The 20964-nt window shown below is 39.8% G+C and overlaps 1 protein-coding gene across 1 annotated transcript; it reads left to right on the forward strand.

Moving 5' to 3' along the window:
* Positions 1-457: 457 nt before the first annotated feature.
* aco1 (aconitase 1, soluble) lies at positions 458-18882 on the forward strand. Its single transcript, XM_034676530.1, has 22 exons — positions 458-510; positions 2867-2999; positions 6353-6484; positions 6577-6745; positions 7601-7738; positions 7858-7927; positions 8020-8203; positions 9382-9521; positions 9611-9782; positions 9869-9969; positions 11358-11474; positions 11630-11789; positions 12209-12344; positions 13220-13304; positions 13501-13657; positions 14364-14488; positions 14581-14685; positions 14884-15026; positions 15336-15483; positions 15586-15708; positions 16745-16930; positions 17015-18882. Exons 3-22 carry the CDS (start codon positions 6376-6378, stop codon positions 17129-17131), a joined length of 2685 nt encoding a protein of 894 aa, XP_034532421.1. The 5' UTR covers positions 458-510; positions 2867-2999; positions 6353-6375; the 3' UTR covers positions 17132-18882.
* Positions 18883-20964: the final 2082 nt, after the last annotated feature.

Consider the following 20964-nt stretch of genomic DNA (forward strand, 5'->3'; position numbering starts at 1 on the left):
TACAAATGTTTTTAGTATTTTATTCATAACCATTCTTTATCTTTATATATTCTTCTTTTTTATTTCAATTTCACATATTTATCTATTTGTTGATCCATCCATCTATCTTTTTGTTTTGTTTTTTATTTATAACACTTTTAGAAGGTAACTAACTGTATTTATTACTTTTTCTAACTTATTTTTCTGTAGTTATTTGTTTACTCACCATATCCTTTTTCTATTTATTGATAAGTTACACTTTTACTGTTTTTTTTATATTTGCTGATAAATAGTTTTTTATTAATTACCAAATTTAACTATTTCAATTAATTATGTATTCATTATACTTTTTTCTATTTATTTTTGCAATATTTATGCATTTTATTCTTAAGTTATATTTTTAAATTATTTTTGATTGATTCATATCTAAACAAATAAAGATATCATTTAGATAAGTTAAAACGTTACATTTCAGAAATGTTTATTTATTGCTTCCAGTGTGTGAGGAGCAGCGGTTTTGCATGATATAAGGTAAGAGTTATACACTGTAAGAACTGTAAGAATGTACAAATACAATTAGTGGTAGATACTGGTGGTATTTGCCAGTCTTTGGATGTTATAAACATATTTTATGAAATTAATTCATATTGCTTTAACCACACCCACAATCCTTAGACAGCCAATCAGAGCGTGCTGTCTGAACCGAGCCCCCTCTGCAGTTTTAGACTGTGTGTATGTATGTATGTGTGTGTGTGTGTGTGTGTGTGTGTGTGTGTGTGTGTGTGTGTGTGTGTGTGTGTGTGTGTGTGTGTGTGTGTGTGTGTGTGTTTTCCTGTGCATTGTCAGTGTAGACTGTGCAGCTGGATGGAAAATGTCTCAGTCTCAGGAACAGACTGAGCTGTCAGTCACTCTGTCACCTTCCTGTCCGCTCTCAGTCTGACATTAAAGCACAGAGGACACAGAGGACACAGAGGAGTTTAGACATAACATGCTGCTCACACACGCTGACAGCTTGTAGTGAGCCATGCAGGGGTAAATGTAATATGAATTTCTAAAATGTATTTAACAATATGAATAAGATAGGATGATAGAACTTTTTAAATCCAGAGCTGTAGGATGAGCTGAGGCAGCTAGAAAACTACTCAGAACAGGAGCCTTTGAAGCCTGAATGTGATCCTTGCATGTATTAATTGCGAATGCACGGAACCCATTGATGTAACACAGCATTTCCAGCCAGAGGCACATCCACAAAGGGAGACCGTTTCAGCAGTTTCTAGGGAGAGATGGAAATAAGTATTGAAGAGATCAGTCAATCTGAATGGAAAACATGTGAAACATTCAGTATAATTTGATTTTTACAAAGCAGACAGGGGGCAAAACTGTACAACACTGGTGCTGCAGTCAAACAGAGACATTGAACTGATGCCTGACATTTGTACACCTCTCTGGGTCTGGGCCTCCTTGCAGCAGCACCATCCGGTCAAAGGTCAACACTCAGCACCTTCTTACTTTACTGTAGCTCTGTGAAACCGCTGCAGCCGACAACTGCTGCAACATCTGCTGCAGCACTGCCATCTAGTGGCTGTTTCTGTGAGCTGCATGCAGATGTTAAAATTCAGACTGTAACAGTTTGTCACTCTTACTGAGAAGACTAACCTAGATTAAGAATGATCAAAGTATAAACATTAATTGATTAATTTCAACCTACTCTTTTAATAATTTAAACAAATAGCAATTCAATTAACTGGGAATAAAAAGTGCAATAAATTTGAGGAATGAGGAATACATTTGAAGTCTGGGGTTATTTTAGTATAAATGAATATTATTATCACTGTTACCATTTATTTATCCTTTTTAAAATACTGTGTCTACTGCACAGTGTTTAACTTAATCACTTCTCAGTTATTTCTCAACTAAATTATATATATACATATATATATATATATATATATATATATATATATATATATATATATATATATATATATATGTTTTTGTGTGTGTGTGTGTGTGTGTGTGTGTGTGTGTGTGTGTGGGTGTGTGTGTGTGTGTGTGTGTGTGTGTGTATTGATACCAGCTTTTGCATGTAGTATGAGGTAAGTGAACTAATGCATTTGCAATGCATGTCAACAGATAGGGCCTATACAATACAAAGAAATCTACAAAAACACAGAGAGACAGTACAAAAGAGACCCAAAAGGTTCATAATGCAACAATACAACTAATTATATAGATTTAATACATAACTAAACTCAAACACTGGTGTTGATTCTTACTTTATTTCCTGTAAACAATTCGAACTTGTGAAAAAACATTGTGCTGATTATTGCATTGTTGCCAGAAGATAAAGTTCAATGGAATGCAACCACCAAAGAAAGAAAAAAAGAAAAAATCTGCCTGTTAATATTATTCCTTAATATTTCATTTCTAGTTTTCATCCCAGTGAAAAATGAAAATAGCCAAGAGCTGACATGCACACACATTATTTACTCAATTTCCCGTGATCACGAGTCATTTCTGGTCGTTTTCTAGAGCTCTTTGATTGTTATAACTTATGCAGCATGGCAACAAGGCATGTCATAGTCTCGCCTATAAATGTGACCAGCGTCTTGTTTTGTTTTCTAAAATGCCAGGAGATTATTCCTTTATCACATGAAAACAAGCCTTGGTATCTTGAGATATATTAATCCATTATAATGGGAAAATAGCTTTCTTACCTTAAAATAACTTGAAATAAAATAATATAGTTATTGATATCATGAACATTATGAATATTAATTTGGATTGTCTTTCAATAGATGTTATTTTTCATTAATGTAATTATATATCTTCTTTATTTTTACAATTAGCGCTGCCTTATAATCTTGTATGTGCTTTTATTGTGAAGGAAACCCGGAAATGTGTCTGTTATTGCTTCAGGACGCGGAAGTGTCGCGGAGCTGCAGGAGAGAGAGCGGAGTGTGTGATTAGCTGCTGACAGAGTGTCGATAACACACGGCGGTCCTCTGCTGCACATTGAAGTAAGTTATCAAACCCCGCCGAGATTAAACCGACTGCTTTATTAAAGGCTTTACGTTTGCGTGATGAAGCTAGCTGACGTAGCAGAACTCCTCTGTGCTCAGCTGTGAGCTAGCTCTCTCTGACTGTCACATTTATGACCCTTATACCTACATGCACTGTGATAATCATGTTTTATACGCTTTATCCAGCAGCTTTTATGTCTCTGAGTATGTTGGTTTGATCTTTGCCTTCATTTAAAACCATAACAGTGTGTCAATGTTGAAGTTTGAGCAGGTTAGCTCATGCTAACTTACGTCAGAAAGAGGCCAAGTCAGGTCAAAGGGTTTGAAATGCAGCTTTAGAAATATGAATGAAGCACAGAGGAGGATTATCTTCACAGGTTTCTCAACTAGTTTGGTAAGAGGAAACTAGTTTAGTTCGGAATAAACTTATTCAAGGGACTTTCAGTAGAAAGTATGGGTTAGTTTTTGTTGATAATGAGCCTTTAAAAGTGACTTTTGAAACCTCACCTCTGATTAATGTCAATATATTTCCTCTAACAATAAAGTCTTCTCAACATCAACAATAAAATACTCGTATATAAGATTTTAACTGCTTTTAAATGACTTCTATAGGGTAGTGAAATCCCTTCCAACAATCATTGGAAGATGAAACATGTGAACTGATTAACTAAAGAATAAAACCACGCCCATAAAAAAGGTATGGTGCAGGATTAATGTATGTATCACTGCATCTTGGTTTGGTTTCCCTGAGATGAAATTATGTTCATGCTTTTACTTTGTAATTTAATAAACAAAACTGCAGAATATCTTAGTGTAAAAATGCATTTATTTTAATAAAGGCACATTGAAATGCACCGTGAGGAGTCTATAACAGGTTGTGAAATAGATAAAAAGTGATACTGGAGCCTCTTTATGAGCTACTGAAGCAAACAAGACAGCCAGCAACAAGGTTGTTAATGTAATATTCACAATGAGGGACACATTTAATAATAACAATAATAAACTTTATTTATGTTGCACTTTTCAAAACAGGGTTACAAAGTGTTTTACAAAAATCAAATTCAATTAAAATAAAATAACACAAAATAAAAAATATATGTGAGGAATATAATGATTATAATAAAAACAATTACAAATTAAAACAGAACAGTAGGGAGTCAAGCAACATATATCGCTCAATACTCATACACGTCATCAGACATTAGGTGTTCTTGTCATTTAATGCAGGCCTAAAGGGCGCTCAGATTTCTCCGGTTGCAACCGGAAGTCTGAGCGTTCAGTAACCTTTAGTTTATTACTTTTAGATGCTTTTAAACAAGTTTTTCACAATAAAACATTAAGCTAAGGGTGGAAGCAAAAGAGGCACAAAGATATGATGTTGTCAGAATATTTTAGTCTGATAAAATAGTTGAGATAATCATAAAAACAAAATACAGAAGGATAAAAGAGAAAGAAGGAAAAAAGGTAGAAAAAGACAAAAATAAAGGAGTCAGATGGAAGTAAATAGAAGAGCTTTCCTCTGGAAAAAAGTTTGTTATTTTGCGATTTTGAAAAAATTTCAACTTACTTATTGTGCAGCAACATAATTAGATTGAAAACATTTTCAAAGGAGACTTTTGTCAGTTTCAGCTTTATTATTTTCAGATGTATTTCAGTTGAAAAAGGTCAAACTCTTTCTGTAACACTGTAATAAACTGAGCTTGTATTCAAGAGAGAGTCGTCACACTCTGTCAGAAGTGATTCCAAACATGTGCACAAACTGACTTTGCACTTTGCAGCCGAGCTTCAGCCTGCCAAGTATGTGGCTATTCAGGATGTTCTCCCAGTTGCGCGCTCCTTTTTCATCCCTTCACCTCTCACACAGTTAACGCCTCTCGAGGAAACACCTCTCATTCAATCACCGTCTCCTGGAGTCACTCCTTTAAACTTCATCACCGCTTGATGAAGATTAAACCGCAGCTTATGTTGTTTTTGAAGTGTTGTCAGATTGCTGAGGAGTCATTCGTTATGTAAAGCTTGTAAAATGTGGACTGATAGTTCACTAACCCCCAGGTCCACCTGCCCACGTGGACTGGATGTTTATCTATCTCCTCTCTGACTGTGTAAAGACTCCTCATTGTAAACCAGACTTTTAATTAAACCTCTGTACTCTCAGTAAACACTCACAGCCCTGTTTGATTTCGTCTTCCTCACGTGCATCTTTTTCAGATTCAAGAGAGCTTGTTCTGCTCTTTCCTTCAAGCTTTATCTCACCAAGATGAAAAAAAGATATACACCACAAAGTCCCGCCCAGAGAGAGAGCAGAGGAAAAAAGTTTCATGTAGAGGAACAAACAATGACTAAGCATTTTTCAGGAACAGAACATGTGCCTCCAGCCTGCAAATAATCCTTAATCCTGTTTATAATCTTCAATGCTTATAAAATAATCTAAAGTGACTCTGCAGCTCAAGCCAAGAGGAGGGAACAATAACTTTAAAAGCACTTTTACTAAAGAGGGCAGAAGTAGGACACACATGATCGGTTATGTGTTAAAGTTTGAGGAGGCAGACCGGAGCGTAAAGACGAAGCAGGTTATAAAAACATATAAAGAAAATGTGCAGTTAAGGAAGCAAATCAATTCCTTTTAGACATGATGCGATGATGAATGCAGAAACTTAAAGCAGACATAACGTAAAACCGAATTTTTATGACAGAAGAGGGTCAGAATTTTGAGTTTCTTTGTAAGTATCTAAACTGGATCTTATCCTGTCTTGATGTTGGGTCTTTGTTAATAACAGAACATAGAGTATGGTCTAGACCGGCTCTGTTTGGAAAGAGTCTATAGATAACATTTGTTGGGTTTCGGCGCCATATCAATAAAGATTGATTGATTGATATGTGTGAGGTAGAAGTGTACGTTATGGTGTCGTCTTTAAACTTTAGAAACAGACTTTAACTCCTTTAAAGTTCTCAGTATGGATTAGGCAGAAGCTAACTTAATGGTGTTATCTGCATAACAATGAATTTAAACCAGTAGCAATGCAGCACAATTATTGATCCAGCTTATAAGATATTGGGCCTAGTATGGACCCCTGTGGGACACTTCCGTTCTTTTTTATGTCTTACTTTTTTCTTCTTTCCTTGGTCTGTTTGTTTGTTTTGAAAATGTTGGATAACTTTGTAACTCTTTGTATGTATAATACTGTATCACACCAGTACATTTTTCACATATTAACGCAACTAAAAGAAGATATTGATATAAAAATAGGACTAAAAGTGGAACCAGAAATCAGAAGATCAGGTCAGAAATCCTCTGTTGATTGTTTGATTTGAATCAGGCTCATCTTTGTTATTTTATCTCCTCTCTTCAGATTTTCCTGACACATAGAGGAGGATGTCTGCGACCGTGAAGAATCCTTTTCAACATATAGTTGAGTCTCTGGACGCAGATGATCCAACCCTGCAGTTTTACAATCTTTCCAAACTCGGAGATCCCAGATATGGTAAAAAAACAAAAACATCTTTACTGTCAGCGTTGTGTAAACGTTTGAGTCTTATGTTCATACTCCTGTGTGTTCATGGTCCGTCTCCTCAGACCGTCTGCCCTACTCCATCCGGGTCCTCCTGGAGTCCGCTGTCAGGAACTGTGATGAGTTCCTGGTTAAGAGCTCAGATGTTGAACGCATCCTGAACTGGAAGGAAACCCAGACTCAGACTGTGGAGGTCCCGTTCAGACCGGCCCGCGTCATACTGCAGGACTTCACGTATGTGGGCGCTGCATTTCTTCTCTTTACGTGTGTCAGAAAATCGATCAGTTTTACACATGAAGGTCAAAGTGGTCATGTGGTGTGTGACTCATTTCATGAAAACAGATTTTAAACGTTTCCTGTGATCATGGAGGATCTTCTTCCAGTCTGAAAATCACCCTGAGGGTCGTCTCGTCCTTAAGACTGCAGATTTATAACAGGGCCTCTGTTACTCAGTGGGTACTTCTGGCATGAGAGGCGTGCTTTTTAAAATCTAGGCCCTGTTTTTAAAGACTTAAATGAATAATAGCTATCAAAAGTTCTGGCTGCAGAGTAATCTCTCATGCAAAGTTCTTGTTTCCTGCTAACAGGCTCAGATTGAAGCTCCTCTGCCTGAACGAATTACAGAAGGACCCCCGCAGAGAAAAAGTGCATGATCCCTTTTTTTAAACCAGAAACAGATGTTGCATCGCTCCATTGACAAAAACAGTAATTTAACCTCACTGGAAGTCAGAGATTCTGGTTGGTTTTTGAGTTTTTCTTTGTTGCACTAATCCTGGTTCAGGATTTTGTTTAGAACACAAACAGACTGACACGTTAAGGCAGACGAGGAGGAACAGCAACTCCTTTGTTCTGCAGGGTGAAATGATTGTTTTGTGACTGAGCTGAAGTCCGGTGGCTTTAAAGAGTGCGTTATAATAACTGTTTGTGCTTAAAGATCAGGCATCTCCCTTGTACAGGTTTTTTTGCAGCTGACAGCATCTACACTTCTAAAACTTTTTCTACCTGCAAAGCTTGAAAATATGTTAACGTACGACTCCTCCACTAACTGTAAAGATAACTGTGATTGTGTCATGTCTCCTGAATCTGCAGTGGCGTCCCTGCTGTGGTGGACTTTGCAGCGATGCGAGATGCAGTGATGAAGCTCGGCGGGGACCCAGAGAAGATTAATCCAGTCTGTCCTGCTGACCTCGTCATCGATCACTCCATCCAAGTGGACTTCAACAGGAAGTAAGAGGCGGTCCTGTTACGCACACTCGATCACGCTCACGGCCAAATTCAATACAGAAACATTACCTCACTTTGCTGCATTGTTAAGTGACTGAAACCCTCTTCCTTCTTCCCTTCAGGTCTGACAGCCTCCAGAAAAACCAGGACCTGGAGTTTGACCGTAACAGAGAAAGATTTCAGTTCTTAAAGGTTTGAAATGAAACAAAAACCAGTGAGAGGTTTGAATATCTGTGAAGTGAAGAGATCTGTTAACCTGTAAATATACTCTCTGTTCTTCTCAGTGGGGCTCGAAGGCGTTCAGGAACATGCGAATCATTCCTCCCGGTTCAGGGATCGTCCACCAGGTCAACTTGGAGTACTTGGCCAGAGTGGTCTTCAAACATGAAGGGTACTTCTACCCAGACAGCCTCGTGGGCACGGACTCTCACACCACAATGATCGATGGACTGGGAGTCCTGGGATGGGGTAAGACCAAGTCCCATCCCTGTCTGCTGCTTAATGATAATCAGCTGTGGATTCAATGGTGAAGAAGTTAGACGGTGATCACACAGGAGTCAAGAAGAAGTAGAAACCTTAAACTGCAGCGTGTCATGGTTTAGGTACATGTTGTGACATTGGTACTTTTAGCTTAGCATAAAGCCTGGAAGTAGGGATGTGAATGAAATAATGTGTCGGTCACATGTTGTGTCTGAGTAGTTCAGGGACCCTCCACTAGCTGGAGCTGTAGCTCTGATTAATATCTGAAGCCATAATGCTCTAAGGCTCTACTACCTGGATGTAAAGGAGCACAGGTGATGATGTCATCTGGTAGCACGCCGTGGTTTGTCAGTATGTTGATCTAGCAAATGGAGATAAAGTTGTATGTAGACATATATAACCACTCCACCAGAGCAATGAGGAACCAGCAAGGAGGACTGCTGGAGCTAGTGGTAGACACACTGCAGACACACACTGCAGACTCTATGACCCTGTGTTAAGCTGTGTTAAATAATTTATGCTGAATTTTAACTGACTTACACCTCTATAGCAATGCCTGCAGGGTTATTGTGGTGTTTAAAACAATGAGCCCTTCACATATTTTGGGGTATTAAAATGATCAGCATGTACTCCAAATTTGGGATTTTTAAATTTTTTTCTAAAGTTATATATGTCTTTTTTTTTTTTTTTTGGCTTTTACACCTTTATTTTATATAGGAGAGGACAGTGGATAGTGTAAGAAACTGGGAGAGGCTGCAGTCTGGATTCGAACCAGGGCCATCAGCTACATGGGTGCACAACTTAACCATTAGACCAAGTCCACGCCCAAATTGGGGAATTTTTGTAGAAACAGCCTCTGCATCACTTCTCTTTGGAGCCACAAGGCTGTTTTTTTGTTAATGCTTTTTACAGTTAAACAGTGTTGAATCAGAGCTAACCAATTAAACATCACAGACTCACAACAGCACAAAAAATCTGAACCTGCAGCCCTTGCAATTGTGGTGTGAGTCAATCGCTGAGCTAAACAGGGCCCCTACAGGGATCCATCTATCTATCTAGGATTTGCATTTATTATGTTGTAACTGTATCATCATGTAAATAATGAAGATAATTTGATGGTTTAATAAATTGTGGAGTTATAATGAATGTTGTGGTTGAACCTGCAGGTGTGGGCGGTATCGAGGCAGAGGCGGTGATGCTGGGTCAGCCAATCAGCATGGTGCTGCCTGAGGTGGTCGGGTACAAGCTGAGCGGGACTCCCGATAAATTCATCACCTCCACTGACATCGTCCTCACTGTCACTAAGGTGGGTATAACCAGACTGACACACCTTCACCTCACAGGTTTTAAACCATGAGAATATACAGATAATCCCTCCTCTTCTTCTCCTTTCAGCACCTCCGTCAGGTCGGCGTGGTCGGGAAGTTTGTGGAGTTTTTCGGGCCGGGTGTCGCTCAGCTGTCCATCGCCGACCGAGCCACCATCGCTAATATGTGTCCAGAGTACGGAGCCACGGCTGCATTCTTCCCTGTGGACAACGTCAGCATTCAGTACCTCGAGCAGACCGGTGAGCCGACACAGAGTTATTCTTACTCTCTTTAAAGCGAGATTAAAATTTATTTAAGTTTCTGATTTGTGTTTTTATGTTTTCAGGGCGAGAGGAAGAGAAGCTGGCCTACATCACAAAGTACCTGAAGGCTGTGTCCATGTTCAGAGACTACAACAACGTCTCCCAGGATCCAGACTTTACTCTGGTCAGTCTCTACACGTTTCTGCAGCTTAAGTTTCAACTTCTTCTACTTTATTTAGTCCTCAAAATCTTTAACATGTCCCTTTAACTGATCTATTTCTGTATTTTAGAGAAATGGTCGGGAGTGTAAGGATGGATATCTGTGAAAATGAAAAATGGAGAGATGCATGAAAACACAAAACTCTGCATCTTTGAACCAGTTATTTGAAAAAGCTTTAAAATGATTTGTATTTACAGTCTCTGTGTTTAAAATGAGGATCGGGAATCAGAAAGATCAGAAACCAGGAGAAAGAAAATCTTAAAAACATTGTTTGTATTTATGTGATAAACATCCTGATTTCAAGTGAAACTGCGAACCAGGAAGTTCAGATTTTCTTACTTTTTTTTTGAGCAGCAGTTTGCAGCATGATAAGAAATAGAATCAAATATATTCATGAGTTAAATCCCTACCAATTTTAATTCTTAAAGTAAAAGCAGAAATGCCAGAAATGTGCACATCAGAAGTGTTTTAGGCGTCCCCAATTTATACGGGATGCGGCGCAGTGCGTTACGGCCAACACGTTCCCATTCTTAACAATGCTCATGTTTACACAGGGAGAGCCGTGGTGCGTCTCAGCTCCGTCTTGTGCCGCTCCGTTAGAGATACGCTTCAAGTCTATTTTTGATGGAGCATGCGTCAATCTGCACTGAAAAGATCAACCTGGACAGGAAGTCAGGCTCGAGGATCGCATGCAAAATTTGCTCAATTTCAAAATAAAACGCCATATACGGACTCCCGACCATTTAAAAGATCATATAGATCAGAAATACTCATGGATTATGGATGTAAGCTACAAACAGCCACAGATCAGTGATCCATGTGGACTAAAACAGGACTTTAAGATGATAACTGTGTCAGAAGGTAACAGGACAACAAAGTAGAGCAGAATTATTCATATTAGACTCATCTAAACCTTCAAAAAACTAAACTTTATAGTTATGCAGCATACTGGGTGATGTTTGAAGCACAAAAGCAATGGAATGCTATCCAAATGAGCAGAAATTCAACCATAAAAAGGCTCTGTAAGCTGTTGTTTGTATGTTGCTCTCTCTATTCTGGACCCAGCTGATCCTGACTGCTCTGAACTGGTGCTACGCTCCAAACATGCGTCCTGTGTAGCAGGGCGCGTGTTGTCCGATGGAGCAAACATGCATCGCAGCTGTAATGCAACACGGAGCATGAATTGGGGGTAACAGTCACCTGCAGCGTTGGCTGTTTGCACCCCAAGCCAAAGCTCTACCTAGTGTTCCCTCCTGGTATTACACATCAATGAATGCTCACTCTGTTACCTTATTCTGTAAATACAAACACGTTTCCTCCGACTCCTGCTACTCCGTCTCTGTCTCTCTCAGGTCGTGGAGCTGGACCTTAGCACTGTTGTTCCATGCTGCAGTGGACCTAAGAGACCTCAGGACCGGATCGCCGTGTCAGAAATGAAGAGCGACTTCGAAGCCTGTCTGGCAGCAAAGGTAGGAACCAGAACTCTCTGCTGCAAGAGACAAGGGTTCAAAAGTTGCTTTTGGACCAGAAGTACCAGGACGTTTTAGTTCCAGGAAGCGTGATATTGTGAGGTTTCACTGATCTTGTGTCCCTGACTTCACATCTCTTTCTGTGACACCTGCAGACAGGCTTCAAAGGTTTCCAGGTTCCTCCTGAGCGTCACAACTCGTCGGTTCCCTTCCAGTTCAACGGAAAAGAGTTCACGTTGAGTCACGGCTCGGTGGTCATTGCTGCCATCACCAGCTGCACCAACACCAGCAACCCGTCTGTGATGCTGGGAGCAGGTGAGCGTACAGCGCTTACAGACGAGGGTTTAAACCTTGAGCCCAGGTTTCTGTATCTGTCTTCACCCTGACAGAGGAGGTTGCTTATTCCTCTAAATAATCACGTGTGCGGCGTCAATACAAGTATTTTTCTGCTCCTGACCGAGTCTGATCCTCTCGTCTGACCTGGAATCGTAAATATCAAACACGTTTTGTATTTATGATTCCAGGGCAGACTGGGAGCGTCACCAACCGGATATTGAATGCTTTTACACAACGTTGATGTCCTGGAGTCACGTTTGACCTTGCACGTTTCTGAGAGATCTCATGCCTGTGAAATCGTTCCCACAAACATAAAGAATGTGGTATAGTGATCTTATGGGATCATCTTGTAAGTTTGTTCTATTCAAGGTTATTAAAGGTCACTCCTCTCCCTTCAGGACTCCTGGCAAAGAAGGCGATCGAGTGTGGTCTGAGCATGAAGCCGTACATAAAGACGAGTCTGTCGCCTGGCAGCGGAGTGGTCACCTACTACCTGAAGGAGAGCGGCGTCATGGACTACCTGTTCAAACTGGGGTAAGCTGCACAGACTTAATCAGGCCGCGGTCTCCACACATCTTCATCTTCATCTCTGTACGAATGATTTCAAATGTGATTATTGAAGTTTTCTGCTGAGATAGACTCTGAAATGCAGCTCCCTGTGGTCAGCAGGTGGAGTTTGCTCAGGCTGCAGGCTGTAATGCTCTTTATAAGGACTGTATGCTTATATCTATACAGCCTCCTGATATCACATGACACTTCACGAGGAAGATGAAGATGTCTGCTGAGTAACCACATCATAAAACGCGGCTACGTCACACCTCGTATTTCTTTAAAACAGCTTTAAAATTACGTCTCATTTAATTAGATTCCTGCTTGCCCCCTGTGCTCCACTCTAAGATGACACTGGAGGAAAGGAGGCAAGGAAAGGAGTGTCAAAAAATATACTTGAAAGAAGAAATGTGTAAAAATTGGAAGTCTTGATTGCAGAAAACTGACAACATCTGCAGTAGGACTCTTTTCATTGCACACTACACACTTTACAACAAACTTTAAAGCTCTGCTGTTGTGAAATATTCAAACCCAGCACAACACCTCATTGATCCAGCTCCACACAAGCAGACCTCATGGTGGTCATGTGATCTTTGCAGGGTTAATGATTGACACTTGTTCCCACAACGCTGCACACTTTCTTAAAGCTGCACTCAATATTCATGAGAGCGCTGCAGCAGCCCCTACAATCAGGAATAATAAATAAATAAATAAACTCAGTTTAGAAATGTTTACATTTTTGTTTTCCTCATTTTATCACATGATATGATATTTTACTTCAGTCCATGAGTCCTTCACTCCAGAGCTCTTTAAAGATAATTCACAGATCTGATTGTAAATGTTTCTGTGTCTCCTGTTAGCTTCGAGGTCGTCGGTTACGGCTGCATGACGTGTATAGGAAACAGCGGGCCGCTCCCAGAGCCGGTGGTGGAGGCGATAACACAGGTACCAACCAGCTTTCTGTAATCTCTCTTCTCTGTGACCTTTCGTTGTTTTATTCGTTCTCGATCTTACTTTACGAGCTTTAGAGATAAAAAGTAGAGCCTAAATAAAATGCATTGATTGTGTTTCCTCATTCTGCTCTCTAACTGGAGGTGTGTTGTGTGTTTGTTGTGTGTTTGTTGTGTGTTTGTGTTCTCAGGGGGATCTGGTCGCTGCAGGAATCCTCTCAGGAAACAGAAACTTTGAAGGCAGAGTTCATCCGAACACCCGAGCAAACTACCTGGCCTCTCCTCCGCTCGTCATTGCCTACGCCATCGCCGGCACTGTGAGAATAGACTTTGAGACAGAGCCAATCGGTGAGCTTCATTAAGAAAATCATCCGGGGAGAGCGCATCATTGAGAAGCACACTGAGAGCAAAATGTAGCTTTATTTCATGTACATTTATTATCAACACAAGAGTTCTATGAAGACATGAAGAGTAAACACAGATTGAAAATCAAATTAAAGTTCCAACAGAAATTTACAAATAGTTTCAGTGGATTATCGTAAAAAAACAAGCATATAAAGAAAAAGGAAAATAACTCTGAAATAGAAAAACAAGTCAGATATTTCAGGGTCCGACAGCTGTATCGTCTGCAGTGTTTCTGTGGATTAAAATAACCTCTGATGTTGTGATCTGAAAGTCTTGACATTCAAACAGAGCTCCAGGGTTTGCAGGGGAATATAAAAATGACTCATGTGGATGCACTTCAGTCTGAATGTCAGATGTACGTGTTGTGTCTCTTACATGAGGGACTGCAGATAGAAAGAAGAGACGGTCAAGATCTGGTGTAACCATCTTTTCCTCTATCGCTGAATATATAATGTCATTGCTCACCGTCCCTGATAAACATCAAATCAGATCATACACAAGACTGACTGTTCCCTCAGCTCCTCATTTCCATTATTTTCATCAATGTAAACTTTGAAGTATGTTTTGTTTTAACAACATTTCCCTCTTACAAACTGAAGACTAACATTCTTCTTTAATTTGAATCATTCATCTTTATTCGTCTTTGCAGCTGTGAACTCTGAGGGTAGGGAGATCTTCCTGAGGGACATCTGGCCAACACGGGAGGAGATCCAGGCGGTGGAGAGGACCTTTGTCATCCCTTCCATGTTTAAAGAAGTCTACGAGAAGATCGAGGTGATGAAACCTGCAGCTGTTTTAAAATGAAAAATGCTCTCTGACATCACGAAGAAGACAAACTAAAACGTCTGTTTGTGTTGTTGCTGCAGAAAGTGAACGAACGCTGGAACGATCTGGTCGCTCCCTCTGATAATCTCTACACCTGGGACGACATGTCCACCTACATAAAGTCTCCACCTTTCTTTGATGGTTTGGTAAATAAAAAAACAACTCAATACATCCTTCAAACACAACTGCTCAACTAACATTGAATTACTAGAGCCGTCACAGTGCTGGAATTAGCCAGCTCAAAAAGTTGGGATAATTTCCTCCATTAAAAGGTAAAGGTATTTAAACACCTCTTAAACCACTTTAGTTTGATTCTGTTTCTGTGTCACCTTGTCTGTTTTCAGACCATGCAGCTCCATCCTCCTACATCCATCCAGGACGCCTTCGTGCTGCTGAACCTGGGAGACTCTGTAACCACGGATCACATCTCCCCTGCTGGAAATATCGCCCGGAGCAGCTCTGCAGCGCGCTACCTCACCGGCAGAGGGTGACAGCACACTCTTTGTTTACATCTTTCTCTCTGTGTTGAATTTAAACCAGTCAGGTGAGCTCTAAATAAACAGAGAGGCAGCAAACAGTCGTTATTTGAAACTCAGCTCTTCTGAAAAAAGAGAGTATCATCCTCTGTCATAAAAGCATTGCAGCCTAATCTAGATTAATTTGATTATTGTGCTTATTTATAATCTGCTGAACACGATAATAAGATATCTGGTGTTTCCTTAAAAGCAGCTAGAACTAATTCACAGTTCTTCAAGTCAAGCTTTCTTCCTCATCATCTTCTGCATGTTTTTGACAGACTGAACCCTCGAGACTACAACTCCTACGGCTCCCGGCGAGGAAACGACGCCGTCATGGCCAGAGGGACGTTCGCAAACATCCGCCTGTTCAACAAGTTCCTGAACAAGCAGGCGCCTCAAACCGTCCACCTGCCCACCGGAGACACGGTCAGCACACGCAGCCCGTCTGTTCCTCTGGCTCTGTTTCAGTCCTCTGAGTTTCCTCTCTGGCTGTCACATGTTTTATAACGGTCACGTGTTTCTGTGCAGCTGGATGTGTTCGATGCTGCAGAGCGGTACCAGCAGTCCGGAGTCCCTCTGGTGGTCCTCGCAGGGAAAGAGTACGGATCAGGCAGCTCCAGAGACTGGGCGGCAAAGGGTCCATTCCTGCTGGTGAGGAGACGCTTATTGTTGTCGACAGCTCTGATAGAGAGCGGCTCTTTCTGCAAACATCAACATCTTACAAGGGATGGGTACCGCTTCAATTTGATCAATTCCCTGAGTTACCCTGCTTTTATTGTTTGGACATTTCGGCTCAACTGTGACATGGGTTTTTTTGTCATTAAAAATGTATCTTTCTTATCAGATTAGATCAAGGAAGTTTACCAACCATAATTATTTCAATAAATGAAAGAAAACTAGAACAAAACCACAATAGAATACAAACTAATATTATCATACATATTGCATTTTGCAGACCTAAACGCTGGAGACTAAGAGGTGTAATCCCATCACCATAAAATCTTCAACTGCAGAGACTTTCCTCCTCGTTAATCTCACCCTTCATCTCTGAAATGAACAGTTTCTCCACGACAGGAGGGGAGCTCTGTGAACTCGTATCTAACAGAAAAACATTAGATACGAGTTCAGATACGACGTCCCGTCACACTCTGGTACCTGAGTGTGACGGGACGTTAGGACAGCTGCGGGGGCGGCAGGGCGTTTTTGAGAATATGAGACCGAAGCATCAAAGACAGAGCTTCCCTCAAATTAACGCTGTGTTGGGATCAATAATAAAATAGAAAAATCAATTCTAAAATCTATCGGGAGCAAATGAAGAGAAGCTAAAACAGGAGTTATGTGCTCTCTCTTTTTAGTTCTAGTGAGGAGTCGGGCTGCTGTGTTTTGGACGAGCTGTAACTTCTTTTAAACTGTTTGTTTAAACATGTACAAGTGAAAGCGGTACAAAAACGGTGATTGGTTGGTGTTTTCCCAGGTTTACTCCGGCTGTAGATAGCAGCTTTTTTTCGCTCTTATTTAGGAACACATTATGTATTGATTGCCGTCGGGACATAAAGATCATTTTAACCAGTATAACAAAAAGTGTATCCTGTAGATCTCTGCAGTATTCAGGTCGTGTGATGAGTTTCTCAGTTAATGAACAGTTTGTGTTGCTCTGTGAAATAAGATCTCTTTCCTCTCTTTAAAGGGTATCAAAGCTGTCATAGCAGAGAGCTACGAGCGGATCCATCGCAGTAACCTTGTAGGGATGGGTGTGATCCCTCTGGAGTATCTACCCGGGAACACCGCAGACAGTTTGGGACTGACCGGCCGAGAGCGCTACACCATCATCATCCCGGAGCAGCTCACACCGCGGATGATTGTAGACGTGACGGTTCGTGAAGGACGATGTGAGACCGTTTTTATAACCTGCTGTGATTTCACAATCTAACGTTTCCTCTCTTTCCTCCGCTCTCAGCTCGACACGGGGAAAACATTCCAGGTGAGGATGAGATTCGACACCGACGTGGAGCTGGCGTACTTCCACCACGGAGGAATCCTCAACTACATGATCCGCAAGATGTCCGAAAACTAAGCTCAAAAAGTTCAGCACACGAGGAGATAGAGGTTTCTGTGTCTCAGCTGCAGGGAGATCATGAAATGTCTTACTGAAGAATAATGTCCAAAAATAATCCTAAGTGTGTCCAGGTTTGGTGCAGAGAGCCATTCACAGCTAAAAACAGATACCATAAAGTTCTCGTTTTAATGAGAATGCTGCTACTTACTTCTGATCACACATCAGACCGAGACTGAAATATTAAAGACCTGAGAGGCGGAGAGGAAGGGGTGTCGTGTTTTCACCTTTAACTACTGAAGAACTAGTTTTTCTAAATGTTTCTGCGACAAAATACTCACAAGTTCATTCATTCTTTAAATTCTATGAAGCGGTGCTAAAAAGTTCCTCAATGAGCCTGAAGTTTGTGCCATCCAAGACTTAAAACTCTTTGGACTTTTTCCAAAGTGGGATCTTCTTTTTCTTCTGATTCAGGTGAATTTTTTTCCTATAAAAGGTGAGCCAATTCAATATTCAACAGCCCTACTTATCTCAACTGTTATCACTTTATCAAACTTATGTTTCACCAATAAAAACAAGTGGAAAAAATGTCAAAAAATGCACCTGGAAAAAAAATAGTGTTTTCATTTTTTTGCACTTTGCAAAATAATTTAATGTTTCTTTTCTCAAAACCAAAAAAAATGTCTTCTCTTCATTCTCTACAATCTACATATTCTGTCTCTCTTCGGCTAAAGGCAAAAAATAGCCATAAAGGATAACCTCCAAACTCCAGACTTCCAAAAACAAGCCTGAAAAAAAGTTTTCTTTTACATACGAAAGTTTTCTTCCTCGGCTGTTTTCAGCGGTTCTTGTTTCCATGGATGATTTCTTAAGTTAAATTCACAGCCAGGGGTGAGATCAGGGAGAAGAAAGTTTTGCCAAGATTTTTTTTAACTCACATTTTCTTACATTAGCCAATATCCATCCGCCAATTAATCATCTGCCAAACTTCTTTTTCCAACTTATAACAAGTTCTCTTAAAACCATCAAGTGTTGTCAGTTTGAAAAATCATGTTTTCAGGCCTCATTTTCTAATCGTAAAATGTAATACCAATTTCAGCCACTAGAGGATGAAGAGCGCCAACGTGTTCAAAAACGGTCCGAAAAAAGACTTAAAGTTTTCCTGTTTTCTTCATGTTAAATTTGATTTCTTGTTGCACACTTAACACGAGTTACTTCCTGTTTACTGTTCATTATTTACCGTCTTTCAGCAGCTTATCTCAAATGACCTTCATGACTACGACTTTTCAGTTTTTTCTGTAAGTCCTAAACAAAGAAAGCAAACGAATCTTCAGAAAACACACCACCACTGTCTTTCTCTCCTGCCTCTCAGGTTCAGCGTACTGAATTTATAAAAGATTTATATAAATATATTAACTGACTATAAGAGATGTGAATATTATAGGTGAAACTAAAAGGCATGATGATGCTTGATTTAAAGATCCAGCTCCACCAGACTTCCTCCAGTCATTCATTCATTTCATCCTCACATTAACTCGTCATGTCCATCACTCAAACGCGCTCATTCATCGCTCAAACATTCCAAACTTTACTCGTCTTCGTCTCCGTGTGGTGTTTTTGGCTGCCTTATTTTATAATTCAGATGTGTGTGTGTGTGTGTGTTTGTCCTGAAACGATTTGATTCTGAAGACTGAAGAAATCATGTTTGTGTGTCACTGTGTGAATACATTTAACTCTTTAAATCAAATAAATTGTGATTCTTTTTGCCACTAGTTTATTGTTCCTTCACTTTAGTTTATTTATTTAAGCATATTGCCATGTCTGCTCCTTCAGTCACTCTCTCAACTTCAAAGTCTAACTCTTACTTGGAACTATTTTCTTTAATACTACAGATTTGAGTCTAAAAGTAGTCTTTCCAGGCAGTTTGATCTCAGCGCTAACTAACTGATCCATACTTTTAAAGTATCTTCAGAAGTTTGAACAAGGAAGCAGGAATTAGATCTTTGTGGCCGTCTTTGATTTGACAGGTCGTCACTTCACCAGCAGGGGGCTCACTGAGCAGCTCAGCTTTGTGTCTTTCACATTAAACATACTAAAAATAAACATGTGAAGAGGAAGTCAGCCTCTGTTTGAACATGAAGCATGTCAGGAAGCATGTATATACATATTTCTCACTTGTAACATCTTAAAACATCAGATGAATGTGCCTCATATCAAATGTAATGATTTGGACTAGTTGAACACATTTAGTGAGATTTTATCAGCTGATTCTGAATCATAAGAGACATGTTTGCTCCAAAGTGTCATAACTTTATTTAAGATAGATCAACCGACTTTAAACAACCAGCTTTTCTTTTACCATAATATTGTTGTGGTATTCCTTCCACATTTTCAGAAATTGGTCTATGATTATGACTCTACTACGTCAACACTGACTATCTGAGAATAAACTCTTATCTGCTTCACCAGCAGGTTGTTTAAGAGTCAGGACTTTACAATGCAGACTGAGGGATCGTAAAGGTGGTGTAGGGGGTGGAGTGTGGAGTATGATATTAAAAAAACAGCTGCAGGTGTCATCTGCATTTCCCACCAAGGTCCAACACACCTTCACTCAACTAAACACACACGATAAGGGCCCAAGGGTTAAAGGCCAGACTTGCAAATCAGCGTTTGATCACACAACATTTGAATTATTTAAATGTTTAAAAAACCTGAAACCTCACTTCACTTGAACCCTCTAAGTCCAGGCTACAAAGTCAGTAGTCATGAGAGGCTGATGATAGGTTTTAGATGATGAAATAGGGACCATTATGAGACATTTGGCACAGCCTTCAGCTCATTAGCTTAAAGGCTGGAAATGTGGGAATCCACTGGCTTGGCTCTGTTAAAAAAAGTGCCACACCAGCATGAACCCACTCAGAGTTTTTATAAACATTGGACGTAGCTGCTGTCAAGTCAACCTTTAATTTGTGGACTACATTTGGAAACCTTAAGTTTTATATTCAGCTGTCGCCATCTTAGTTTATTTGGTGCCATTTGTGACCATTTATCACCAAAAAGTTACAGAGGAGCAAAGGGCCTAACTATGGTAGGGTAGCAGCTAATGTTAGCAATAGCTTTCTCAAGTTAACTGCTATATAAATTAGGATGATAATTCTGGCTAGCTAACACCTTTTGGATTTTTATTTAGTAGGCTTTTCTTTTAGCTGAAATTTGGCCAAAAGAGTAGAAGTAAAAGAAGAGGTGTCGCCAATCACTAAATGATCACTAGCTTTGCTACGATAAGCTTAGCATAACTCACATGGAGTTTGGTGCTAATTGGGACACTGGTTAAACAAAAGAAACTAAAATCAAACAGCTTGCTCCTCAGAAAACTTGAAACTGAAAAATCTTAAAAATTTCTCAAAATATTAATTTTAAAGTAACTTTACTAATTTCAAATGACTAATAAAACATTAAAAATAATTCCTAGATATTTTAAAGCTCCAGTAAGAGACTTTCAGTGTCAGTTTTTCCACCTCTGTGGACAAAGCAGTCTTTGATGTTTTTGTGCTGTACGTGCATAATTTGTGTTCCTTGACAAATAATCTGCTTTGTTTTGATAGTCTCAGATGTGATCAGCAACTTACATTTAATCGCATGGTCTGACTCCTACCCACCACCAGTGGTTTCAGACATCAATAGCTTGAAAAAAATGTCACTCTTCTTTTAAAGCTCATAAAAAGACATCAGTATTAATTCTAGTCTGTTTCATAACCAGCTAAAAACTCCTCAAAGGAGCTTTAAGGTTTTTTAGATGCCTAATTCGATCTCATTTTGGCTAAAACTGCACCAATATTAAACTAAAATATAAG

The sequence above is a fragment of the Notolabrus celidotus genome, chromosome 23 (genome assembly GCF_009762535.1).
Source record: "Notolabrus celidotus isolate fNotCel1 chromosome 23, fNotCel1.pri, whole genome shotgun sequence".
NCBI lineage: Eukaryota > Metazoa > Chordata > Actinopteri > Labriformes > Labridae > Notolabrus > Notolabrus celidotus.

Bases quoted from the DNA above. Each gene is read 5' to 3' on its own strand.
- aco1 (XM_034676530.1), top strand. From the start codon at position 6,376: ATGTCTGCGACCGTGAAGAATCCTTTTCAACATATAGTTGAGTCTCTG. The intron at 9,522-9,610 runs GTGGGTATAACC...TTCTCCTTTCAG, and splicing joins TCGTCCTCACTGTCACTAAG to CACCTCCGTCAGGTCGGCGT. The intron at 16,931-17,014 runs GTTCGTGAAGGA...CTCCGCTCTCAG, and splicing joins GGATGATTGTAGACGTGACG to CTCGACACGGGGAAAACATT.